A 13506-nucleotide genomic window follows, 5' to 3' on the forward strand; every position below is an offset into this window, starting at 1 on the left:
TTTTGCCAGTGACTTAAAAGAAAAGACCTAAGTCAAAAGCCAGAAGACTTGAGGGGGTGGAATTAATCTGACCATATGTTGATGTTTATATCTGAGTTAATCTCATGGAGTCCCTTTAGAGTTATAGGAGAGATATATTGCCTTCCTGGGTAAGGTTTGTTGCATCCTGAAGTAGGTGTCTAAAACAAACTGGATGAATCATGCTCTGAAATACCTGTTTCTCCTCTCTTGCTGTGAGAGGTGCAGGTAGAGACATTTGTGTTACAGTGTTGAGTAGCTAGTTAACTTGCACTAGTGACATTGAATCATGCCATTTCAGATTAGAGAACTGTAGTGATAAGAGCTTCAAAATAGCAGCACCAACTGGGGTCAAAAGAAATCTGTCTCCACCCGAGAGGGTAGCTGTTTTGGGTGGCTCAGTATAGCAGTCAGAAAGGGCAGGTCAGACATATATTGCTCCCTGCCCCTCAGCATGGCAAGACAAACACTCGTATTGGTCTGAATATTGTAATTCACAAGCGGGTTGCACTTCTGAAATTTTGAATGCATAGTTGGTAGTATGGGAATGTGTAAACATACTTTTAGTTTCCCATTTCTAAGAATCATACAGCGCTCCCTTCTTGTGATGCAGTTTAGAATTGATAATATGTTAGTATAAGGAAATGGGATTACCACTGAATATTCAGGATGCTGAAGATCCAGTAGAGACATGGAATTAATGTTGCTAGCTCTTAATTAATGTTGATAACTCCAGTCAGCAGTGCTAGCAGAAGCAACAAAAGTAGTAGGGCCTGATCTTCAGGAAGAGTTAGCAAACAAAGTACATATATAATCAATAGTCAGTCCTGAGCTGTTTTTTGTTTTTAGTCATTACTTGTGACACTGACAGGGCTGGCCATAGTGTCTTGCAGAGGTGCAGAGATGTGGTCCAACCTTTCTGAGTGTGGAAGCTCTGGTCTGAGAACCATCAAACATGGAGCCTGTGGCACTGTCCCTTCTTCCTACTGGGGCCAACTGCTGTTGCCCCAGGCTGGGGTCCTGCTGAGCTCCTAATTCAGAGAAGGGGAAGTGCAAGGCTTAATTTCTGCCCTGGCCTACATTCTTATGTCCAGTCTCTCCTGAACTTTATCAGGGGAAATGAACTCCTGCCTTCATCTTCCCCTCTAAGCAAATTCTTGCATAATCTTCCATTTTCTAGGAGGCCCAGGACTATGACTGGACTTCCTGAACATCTTGTCCTCTCCAGCACCTTTTGCTCTGTCCTCTGCAATCTTTCATCCTGGAGGATGCTCCTCCATGGCAGGGGCTCAGTCGTCTCCATGCCAGCAAGTGCCAAGAGTCACTAGTGTGAACTGACCATATTCCTCGAGTTCTAGAGAGGCTTACAGTGCTCCCTCTAGCTAGAGGGGCATACAGCTAGGGGCATGGATATAGAATCCTAGGATCTTAGCAGCAAATTCTCCAATAGATCAGAGCATTTCATATGAGTAATTTTTAACAAAGTAAGACCTAAGTAGCAGATTTGTCTTTCTGTCACTTTCTCTATATACACGATCCCCAGTTTAAAGTTGTCTCAATTTAAAATATGGTGCACACTTGTATCAGGTTTCTCTTTGAAGTCTTTAGGCTTCTTAGAAAATTTGTCTTCTTTTCAGATCAGAAGACTTTTAATGATTTTTTTCTTCTAATCACTTTGCCAATTAGGATTCAAAATTCCCACTTCTTTTTATCATCAGTTTAATGAAAAAGACCCAAACCATGGAAAAATCCATCTTGACCTTTTTTTTCTAATGTGAATTAAAAAAACTAAAGTAATAGTGAAGGAAGATTTGTTCATATAAAAACTTTATGTGTATATATTATATATATATATACACATATAAACTGCTATGTCACTGTTTAAAAATGTCCTGTGTCCATGTTAAGATAGAATGGTAAGCTAATAATGAAAATAAAAATAATAATAAAATAATAATAATAGCTATAATAATGATAATAATAACCTGGTTTTGGTGGTTTTAATGCGAGCTAATTTATTGTATATTATAATTAATCTCAGTAGTTTACTGGCACAAGGTAAAAAAATTATTAAACAAAAATTTAACCAACACAATATTTACACATATATTGCATTCTGTGTACATTATATTGTGGGGATTTCAGTGATCTCTAGGACACTTTCAGATTTCTAAAAGGCAGGAAGGTTCTAGAACAGGTTCCCTGGAGGAACTGTGGATGCCCATCCCTGTAAGTGTTTAAGGCCAGGCTGGATGGGGCCCTGAGCAACCTGGTCTAGTGTAAGGTGTCCCTGCCCATGGCAGGAGGGTTGGAACTGAATGGTCTTCAAGGTCCCTTCCAAGCCAAACCATGTTATGCTTCTGTGATTTCTGCCCCATGACAGATTCCATCTATTGTGAATATTTGCAGTATGACTTTGACCTTCCTCCAAGCATTTACAAATATTTCTTCATGGGAGGATACAAAGAACATAGGGGTAAATAAATAAAAATAAAACAAAAGAAGACACCATGTTAACAAAACTGCACTCTAGCTGAGTGGCTTAGAGACAAACCCTACCATTTTTTTTGTCAAAACAAGGGTTCAGTTTTAGTACAGCCTCATGCACAATTAAGGTTCTCTTCCACTTATTGTCACCCAAAGTGCCACTTAGGAGTGGTAGAAAGATGTACATTCCCTTCACATGAGGGACCCACAAGGACCAGACCATGGAGGATAGATGGGAACTGTATGATACATGCTCTTCTCTTGTGCATACCCAAATCTTCAATCCCAGAATGTATTCATTTTAACAGCCTTCAGAAAGCAGCTTTAAGTACTTCTCTAGCTTATTTTTCCTAAAATAAAAAATAAAAATCAGAAAATTAAAAACAAAATCACAAACAAAGAAAATACAGGAAAGAGTGTAAATAAGTAAGGTTATTAAAATATTTGCACCATTTGAAATATGAAGACCTTTTCTATCAAAATGCAACATTCCATTAAAAGTCAAATTTATTTAAGATAGTTATTGTCTAAACACAACCATGAAATCACCCAAAAATAAAATTTTTCATTCTGTTCATCAATATGGCTTGATTACTAGTAGAATAAAAATGCCATTTGAGAATAATATACAAATTCAGTAGTGGACCTGAGTGATGACGTTGATCCCAGGAGCTAGAGATTCAAATTAAATGTAGGAGTTTGTTTAGTTTGCTAGATTTCCTGTCACAGCAGGGTTTCCTCAAAGGATGAAATAAACCCAGAAGCAGCATATTTCAGAAGGAACACATACCATCACATTGAAGCAAGCTCTCATGTCTTCTCTACCTCCCCTAGGATAATCTCTAGCTGCTTCACTTGTCTCTCTTTGGGGAAGTTGATATTGATTTACTAGTCAGAATGGTTTGCAATTTTTTTCAGATTGAAACTGTAAGAAAAAGTGGAAATATTCATATATTCATGCTTTATATTGAAAGAAATTTAAGAATACCTAAAGTAATTAATTCCACCCATTTCAAATAATTTACTAAAAGTTGTAGAATGTGGTTGGTAACAGATCTAAGTAGTAAGTCAGAAATTCTTGTCTTTTGCGTGTCTTTGCCTTCTAAAGTGCAAACTCATATTGTTTTAAAGTAAGTGGGCTCCTGACTTTTTCTAAATTCTGCCCAAAATATGCAGAAACAGTAAAGCACTGCCAGGATGGACTCACAGGCCACTAAACTCGTGTTTTCATTATATCTCATCAAGGATCTGAGTCACCTGAAGACAGCCTTGCTCTGTAGTAACATGCCTTTGTCAAATTTCAGGCAAGCAATTTTGAATTTTATACAAATCTGTTAATCTTTTTAAAATAGAATAGTTTGTCAAAAATATACACATAAGGATGTAGGTATTCTAAATTATAGACATTGTAATTAGTACAGACTTTGTATATAACAAAATGTCGGTACCTTCCATCCTGTCTGCATATAAATATATATATATATCACTAAGCCTACTGGAAAGGAGTTTTTAATGCATTTTACGTATTAATAAGGTGAAGGAAGATATTTTTATGTCACTGTATTTTGCCACAATGAAAAAGCCTAAATATATATGTTATTGAAAAATGTTTGTTGAAAATAAGGTGTGTAAAACATAGATAAGTTCATGCAGAAAGTGGATATGCTTTATATGATATGCTTTTATTTAAAATGAAAAAAAAATAGTTTTGTTCTTTAATTTTCAAAGGTGCTCCTCTATCTTTTAGCAAAATTCTCTTTCCAAAAGAAACACCAAGGTACCAAATTGTAGTGCCAATGGCAGAAATCTGAGATAATGTCAAGACACTATGTATGATTTCTTAGACTGGAAAATATAGCACCTTTATTTGGGTAAGAGTATTCCTATGATTTATATTTAGGCCCATGTATACTCTCAATATAGCATATATATTCATATACGGTGCTTATGTAAGTGCATACATAATATATTTGCTCAGTTCTGCTCTATTGTAATATAGAGAGAGAAGAATCTGCTCTTATGACTGACTGTTGAAATAACATCTTCAAAATTTGATCCTGTCTGGAAAGGATAATAATAACAGAGATAACAAAGTTTGTTGTTTTGGTTTTTTTTTGGTTTTTTTTTGTATGCTATGTAGAGTAAAACTCTTACTCTACAGTTTGTAGCATTTCAGCTGTTTGGATGTATCAGGTGGTACAAAGGAACAGAATAATGAAATGAAAATTCTAAATTCTGCATACATCAAACAGAAAGCAATGGGTATTTTGTGTGTGTGTAATATTTCTGATTAATTGTAGGTTTGCCTTTGAGATACTGTCTTGTTGCAATAGGACTATAATAGAAGTCTTGTGCAGATTTAAATTTCAGTTTGATGTGAATTTAATTAGAAAACATCTATCTACATCATGAAAAATTAAATAAAATAGTATTTTGAAGAAAGAGTATATGTCTATGTATAAAACATCTTTATATTTTTACAGTTTGTTTGTAACTTGAAATTCAGTTTCTAGGGTTTTATTTTTTTTCCTTGGGATGGAAAAGTCTTCAAAATTGAGCCATTAATTATTGTGTTTATAAATTGAACTTATATACCATTTAAAATGGAATTTATTATCCTCAGAACTAGGTTTCCTTAGTAGCTTACGTGGACAAACATATTAGCTTTGTTTATCTGTAGATGTGAAAAATAGTGTATATATTAGCTACAGGGAAAAGCTTCCCCATACAACATACTTCACTCTGCTGCGTGTTGAATATTTGATACATTAATACATATTTATATTCTGGAGTTTGGACAGTGTTTGTAAAGTCAGGCAGATTTAGTGCCTAAAATAGTTTATAGCCTCAGAGAAAAGTGTCAGCATAAAAATAATAAATTTATCTTAGTTTTTTACACACGGTATCTTTTTTTTCTTCCCTTGTGAAATCAAACTTGAGATAAAATAAGAGAAACAATCACAAACTTTTTGAGTTTACAGCCATTCTATTCCAAATCTCCATGCTAATGGGGAACACAAGAATAGAGATGCACAAGTTTTGGACTTGTGAAATATATTTTCCAATATTTTTCTACTACTCTGTGAGTATACAACAAGATGCAACTGAGACTATCCCAATGAATATTCACCATTGTATGTCCTTCAGTGGCAAACTGCTTTAAAAATCATTGTAGTCATATGCATTTTAACTCTGTTACAACTTATTCAAGTTTGTGATGGTGCTTCATTTTGCCATGTGGACTGAAATATGTCCTACTTGGATAATGTATACTGAAATGATTTGGGACTCTCTCCTTCAACGGTGGCAACTGAAAATGTAATAACTCCCCAGTATCAATAGGATGACAAAGCTAGCCTGAATATGAATGCTCACTTGTTTTTATGCTTCTTCAACTTATTCTGAGCAATGACCAATGAATTGAAGGTGGGCTACCATTGACTTTGCCGTCACAAATACTCTTCTATGCAGCCTTGAGAAAAAGAGCAAGAGTTACAGAAGATTGTCCTTCTGCACTGTCAGGAGCATTTTACAGTAACTTTGAGGTACTCAGGGCAAGTCTGCTCCCTTAAACAAGGAGGCACTGAATAATTGTTGCCTAATTAGAGAAATTTAATTGTATGCAAAGCAAAAAGGAGGGAAACTCAGATAGTAATAAGGCCCTACCTGTGCTGGACTCAGACAGCTCATCCTGGGCTTGTTTAAACCTGAGTTTCAATTGCACTAAGTTATTTGGGTCAGTTCAAATTCAGGATGCCCTGGAGACAATCATGACTCTTGATGGAAATTGTTATGAATAATGGGGCTATTTGGCTATGAGTAGAAAATATGTTCCCTGTTAAATCATTGTCACCCGAGGCAAGAATATTATTCTCCCAGCTCTTTCCTGTGACCTTCTCCCTTCCCCCTTATTCATTTGCACAAGGGCTGCTCTGCCTTTGCCACATTTAATGGTTCCCCTGATGGCTACAAGTTGGCATTGCATGAGGTGGAAATAAGGACTAAGTCCAGAGGGACAGTCAGATATTGAATATAATGTTTTGAGGGTTTTGGTTTGTTGGTTGATTGGTTTTTTGGTTCGGTTTTTTTTTTGTTGTTTTGTTTTGTTTTGGTTTTTTTTTTCTTGTTTTTTGTTGTTCTTTTATGTTTGTTTTCTCTTTACATAATATCCCCCATTAAAAAGATGAAAGGAGAAACAGCCAACCCCTGTATAATATCTGTTACCTGTTGTCTGCCATGGTCCCACTGTCACTTAGTACTGTTTTAGAAGTGCTCTACTGTATGCTCATTATCTGTGATTCTGGAAAGAGGATATGCCAGTAGCTGAAAGCCAGTTTTATTTATTTCCCTGTTACTATGTATTCCACCTCTTTCAGATCAACATGGAACAAAACGTAGAAATTGCTGGAAATCTGTAAGGGGACTCATTATGCACTGAGAACCAAAGGATGTATTGATTTTTCATGTATTGCATAACTGGCACAGTTAGAAGTAGTAGACTCTTCCAAGACTGTTGATTAACTGCGGTTTCTTGAAATTTTAGGAATTATAACTAGTTAACTTCCCAGACTTCCTGCCTCAAACAATAGAGGTAAAATATGTAGAAAACTGTATCATCTACTTACAGTAAAAAGCCTAATGATAGTATTAGAATAAATACTCTTATTTCAAAACTATTTGAAAATAATTTGGTAAATAAAATGTGGCCAACTTGTTTGTACATTATTTAATATAGGACTATGTTAATATTCTTAGTTATGATGTAGGAAGCATGGGTATAGGAGAGAAATTTGCTTTCAGAAGATCTGAAAAGAAAAAGAATGTTGCTTCTTAAATATTCAAGTTAATACCAGGGGAAGAAATTTTGCATTCTAATAAGCCTAGTTTAGAACTTTCACAAAACTCAGAAAAGAATTGAAAAATAAGTGAGAACTTTTCATCATAGTATGAAAGCTGTAGTACAGTAACATACTCTTCTGTCTTTCCATCTTCAACCTATGATTATTTAAAATTACATTAACTATTCCATTATAAGTGCAGAATAAAAACCTTTACAAAGTTCCTTCTGTGCATCACTTCCTATGCTTATGTTAGCTACAGAAACTGTGGATTATTCATATGAGATGATGTCAAGATCAGCTTTGTCTGCATATAGAAGACCAGATTCAGATATCAAGAGTATTTGTCACCAGGACAGTCAGGCTTATCAAACCTATTGAAACAGCACATTGAGATTCTGCTCTGCTGCAACAAGAGCTGCATCCAAGAGAAATATTGTCATAAAACATTTCGTCTGGAAACCACATAATTATAAATGATAGGATAAACTTCTCATTTCTAAAAGCACATTATGTCACATTAATTTTTGAAAGATGTGATTTTTTTTGCACAGTTATATTGAATAGACAATTAAGAAAATTTAGTTGTCATATTTTCAAATTATGAATCAGAAGTTATAAGAAGACTCTGTGAACTAAGCATATAGTTTTACATCTGTCTGTTTTCATAATTTCATTCAGACATTTATTTTACAGACATCCACATGGCTTCATACATCATGAAGGCATCTAGTGTTTCCTCTTTCATATGTACTTTGGATAAAGTTTATTTTTATTGTGTCAACAAGAGGAAATGCTTGAGAAATTGAAATACTGTCAGCTATGTCCTTGAAGTTCTATAATGTATATATGTGCAATTTTGTTGCTGATGCAACTTAATATTATTACTACAGACATTTTAAAAGTACTTCCAGATCAAGTTCCAGCAGTGGAAAAAAAAAAACTTTCTATCCCAAAATAATCTACATATTATAGGATAAGAGTTAAGGTTGAGCATTTTTTTTCATATTCCAACCAATATATGACTACTAGGCCAGATCACAGGCCTTTCATTATTTATACTTTCAACAAATTACTTACCATAAGTGACATTATAGTCACCAGTTTCACATGAGTTCAGGATTTAAAAATTAAATGGTCAACATAAGCTGCTGATCTAGAGTACTTCTCTTATCAGTGGGACAGGATCAAACTTCTGGAGGATGGTTCTTCCATTCCTAGGTGGTGAAATGAGCTATATTCTGGATGTGACCCTTTTTAGTCAACTGGAATCTTTCTCCTGGTCTAAACCACTTTTTCAAAGTCTCATTTTGTGACAGGTTAAGTATGACAGAATCTGTATGAAAGACTCATAGAAACATATGCAGAACAAAATCTTAGATGAGCAAAAATAGACAAAATTAATACCACAGAGGTCCAGCTCTGAAACTTTTTTTAGAAAAGATCCCATTGACTTTGATTTGTGTTTTCTTCAGAAGAGTGACATATTCTACTGCCAAATCCTCCAGTTGTATCTAATACTCTATAGTAAAAAAATTAAAGATACTTTAAGGAGAGAATAACAAAAACATCAAGCAGGTCTATAACCTGAGTGCATGGTTTTGGGGTTTTTCTTTAGTCCTGCAAAAATTTTAAAAGCTCTAAAACTTAAATAAAAAACTACATTTATTACAAGGAGTTGCACAGGGAAACATATTAGGACATCTATTTTCCTCATTAGGATTTCAGTTACAGTGTTTCAGAAATGGACATCTACATATAATCAGCAGGGGTCTGATTACAAATGTTTGAATGACTAAGTTCTCTGTGGAGTTTATCCTAAATAGGTTGTCTTCAGTTTGTGAAGTTTACCAAACAAAGCCAAGATATCTTCCTATTGGAACTATGTCGTGATGAAAGCATTTTTAGTTGGGTTCATGGCAACATCAAGTCATAAATTGCACAAAATCCTAGACATAAGCTATGACACTTGAACCCTACACTTACCATCTGTATCAATTAAAAAAAAGTTATATTTATGATGAATGTGAGAGTACAATATATCATAGCATAATAATTTCCTTGTTAGGAAAAAAAAAGAGACAAAAATCCCTTTTTTTCCACATTATCCTTGATGATCCATTAATTACTACTCATTACCTGGTGAAACTCAAATTCAGTGGAAACATCTTGCAAGTCCAGATTCCTCCATGTGTGTTATTTTTTTACTAGCTTTGTGGATTCAAAGGTCTTTTTCCTTTCCTTCTCTTCACAGGAAATGATCTCTTTCTAGTTGCAGTGCATGAACTCGGACATGCTCTGGGCTTGGAGCACTCTAATGATCCCACTGCAATCATGGCTCCATTTTACCAATATATGGAAACTGACAACTTCAAACTACCTAATGACGATTTACAGGGCATACAGAAGATATACGGTATGTTGTGTCCTCATCATACAACACAAGCTTTTTGGTTTAGAATAACTTTCAGGTCCTTGTGTCTGTATCTCCTCTCCAAAGGGTTTATTAGTGTGGACTTCACCAGTTGTTGTGCCAGAGTCTCTGTGTGAGTAAAACATCCAAAGATTTTGAGGACGCTGTTAATCTGTTTCTCACTGTTCAAATGTTCTCACACAGTGTTCAAAACTGATATTCAAATCTGCACTCATCTGGAATAGGAATTTTAAATGTTTTAAAAATCCATAAAGAAAATTCATGCAAAATGATTGCACACTATGAAAATATTAAGAAATGCATGTTTTTACTTATAATGAGATTATTTACACAAGCGTCCAAGCTCATGTGAAGGGATGAATTGATTGCTTCTCAGTTTATCAGTTAGAATACATAAAATTTCATTCAAAATCTGAGGTCCCGTAAATACCCTTTCTTATGATATATATAAGAAATTGATCTCAAAATAGTGTTATAGTCCCTACTGAGGGTAAAGAAGGGACTACTCTAAAATATTTTCATTTCAGTTTTTTTATGGCCTGATATAAAATACATGTGATGCAAATAAATTCTACATTTAAGAAGGCAATTTAAATTTTTCTAAGTCAAAACAATAACATAATTGCGGTTATGGGTTGAATGTAATAATAACTCCCATATTACTATCCCTTAAATTTCAAAGACAGAGTTTTAATTTTCATTTTAATGACTTTGATTCTGTTGGTATATGTTAAATAGTCTTTTTTTTTTTTATTTAAAATTTTATTTTATTTTTAGAATTGAAAATTCTGTCATACCTCCATATTAATGCTCTCTATCCAGTGCATATAATGTGATATTGCCTTGCTTAATATTCATTAATTAAATCTGCATTGGATTAAATTCTGTACTTCCAGTTTTCCCTGTTTAAAGTTTGTCATCTTTATATTGAATATTGCGAGGGCCATTCCTTCCTTATCTTTCCTACTACAAAGGACAACTACAATCATGTAGAATTACTGTACTGCTAACTAGAAATCTGCAGACTCCATGGTGTAATAGTAACAAGAATTTTAAAATATCATATTCACAAGCATAGATAGATATTTTTATAAAACATAAAAAGGAGTTTCAGAATGATTGGCTGATCAAGTTTTGTTTGGTTGAGTTTTTTTCCTGTGTGATTAGCTGGAAGGAAGGTTGTTTCTCATGACCTCATAAGTTGGTAGTCTAGACTTAAGGGCTAGACAAGAATATTTTGCTGAAAACTAGCTGCTAAGCTTGAACAGCTGTGAGCTAAACATTAGGAGAAATGTGCTACCCCTGGGAAGTAATATCTGAGATCACTACCAAATAGCATAAAAAATGTTGATTTGGGGCTAAAAACTTTCCAACACAAGCTACTGCAAACTGATTCCTTTGCTCCCTTTAAAATCAAGATGTGATCTGGAATCACATGCCTCAATAAAAATGTCACACCTATTAAAATAATTACTTTGGTCTGCAGTATTCCTTGAAATACTGTTATTAACTGTAAATTATAAATGTCACAAGTCTTAAAATTGTGAATGAAATAAATGCCTTATTAAATTGCCTGACAACCATTTGGCAAGTTTAAGATTTCCGTACATAATCTTTTTTTATATAAAATATATGGTTTTTCATAAAATTCTCAGAAATTCAAATGTCATTTGTGCAGTTTTAGAGTTGTCTTACTATTCAAAAGTATTTCTGAAGGTGGTCATGCAAACAGTATTTATTTTTTAAAGTCAAAGAGTATTACCTATTTAAATTATTTGGAGAGAGGCCTAAATAGAGTGAGCAAAAATTAAAACATTCATCTTGTTTCCAGATGTGTAGTTATAAGTGAAGCTTCTTATCTTTTTGTCCATGAAAAATAAATGTTGCTGATATGTGTAGAGAAGGGAAGACATTTTCAGTACACTCATTTCAAGTCATTCAGTATGCCATTATCTTTATTATCAGTATCTGTCTGAGATGGCCTCATGACTTGCAGGTAGAGAAATTCTGAGCGGGATAATAATTTCATAAAACTGAGTATATTTTGACAAATAATATATTTGAAAGAAGAAAAATGTTTTAACACTGCTCTACAGAGTTTTTTACTTGAAGAAAATAAGTAAATCATGGCAGGAAGGTGATGGGGTATGTGTGTTATATACCTGCCTAGTATTTGAGGTCCAGTTTTAAGAGATGCAGTACATACCAAAGGACATTCGAAAAAGCTGGGATTATCCTGTCTCTAATGAATATGACATTATTTGACCTAAAACTTTGATCAGTAGTAAATAGCAGGTATGCTACTTATGTGCTTGTGTGAATTGATGACTATAGATTAAAAATATATGTTGAAAATCTTTTGAATGATGAGGATCTTATAAGGAGCAAGATATTTTTTCATTTTTTGTATAAGGGAAAATTATTTTGTTATAAGAGATCTTACTCAATTGGTAAATAATTTGCTTTGAACTACTTATCATATGAAATGATGGTGGCCTAAGCATCATTTGAAGGTTTTATTGGAATGTTCTTACAAAAAAATTAATATTTTGGATAATGAAAATGAATTATTTTCCTTGGTTTTAGTAGTCATTCTTTATACCCTTCATAACCACTGCCTGGTTCATATCTGGAACACGCTCCCCAGGGAAGTGGTCACAGCACCAGCCTGACTGATTTCAAGAGGCATTTGGACAATGCTTTCAGGCACATGGTGTGCCTGACCCTTGGTGCGTCCTGAGCAGGGCCAAGAGCTGGACTCAGTGATTCTAATCTCTTCCAACTCAGCATATTCTGTGATTCTATGATTCAGTGATTTAATAACATCAGAAAGGTATGCTAGGTGACATTTTCGTTCCCTTTTCACTGTCGGGTTTGCACGGCTTACAGCTGTTTTTGTTGTGTATGATTCCTTTAGTGGGTTTGCGTATTTCATCCAGCTGCTCTCTTTTTAAAGGTCCACCTGACAGGATACCACCACCAACAAGACCTCTGCCAACAGTGCCCCCACATCGTTCAGTCCCTCCAGCAGACCCACGAAAGAATGACAGGCAACCTAAACCTCCCCGGCCACCCACTGGTGACAAACCTTCCTATCCTGGAGCCAAGCCTAACATCTGTGATGGGAACTTCAACACTCTGGCTATTCTTCGCCGGGAAATGTTTGTTTTTAAGGTAGGAGGCTGTGAATTTTTTAGTGTTACATCAAATGTCTACATTTCTCTTTTTTTTTTTAATAAAGTAAACTCTCATTCGTCATGACTCTATGTTCCCAGCCTGCTCACAGTTAGAAAGTTCAAGAAAAAAATTTAAAAATAAACATACACATGGTTTAAACATCTAGCAGGGGACTGCTGTAATTTTCTATTTTAAGAAAATAGCCATGTCAGCAGAAGCTGTAATGCCTCAAAATGTAAGGGTAAATAAATACTGCATGTTATGGAAAGATAAAAAGTGTAAATCAATTCATGAATAATAGGGATGGTTTTGTTGGGAATACAGCCACATGCCAACCTACAGTAGATGTACTGTGCCTTCAGTACTTGGGTTTTTTTCATGGAACTATAATTTTAACTTTATGATTGGATCTGTCATTTACAAAGGAAATTTGTCATTGTGTTGTGGTTGCATTGAAACCACAATATCTTACTAAAGGTCTTTGCCACAACATTCTTACTGCAAATGTGTCATTATTTGTCCATTCATCTTCTTGCTCTGGGCTGAAAATGC

General features: G+C 34.6%; 1 protein-coding gene across 2 annotated transcripts in view; it reads left to right on the plus strand.

The window, feature by feature from the left end:
* The window catches only part of MMP16 (matrix metallopeptidase 16), a 163669-nt gene that overhangs the window by 108137 nt on the left and 42026 nt on the right, over positions 1–13506 (plus strand). For both annotated transcript variants that reach the window (XM_021543180.2, XM_077782977.1), the window contains 2 exons: positions 9598–9759; positions 12734–12951. In XM_021543180.2, the coding sequence (XP_021398855.1) occupies positions 9598–9759; positions 12734–12951 (380 nt within the window). The remainder of the gene's footprint in view (positions 1–9597; positions 9760–12733; positions 12952–13506) is intronic.

Source organism: Lonchura striata, chromosome 1, assembly GCF_046129695.1.
Source record: "Lonchura striata isolate bLonStr1 chromosome 1, bLonStr1.mat, whole genome shotgun sequence".
Taxonomy (NCBI): domain Eukaryota; kingdom Metazoa; phylum Chordata; class Aves; order Passeriformes; family Estrildidae; genus Lonchura; species Lonchura striata.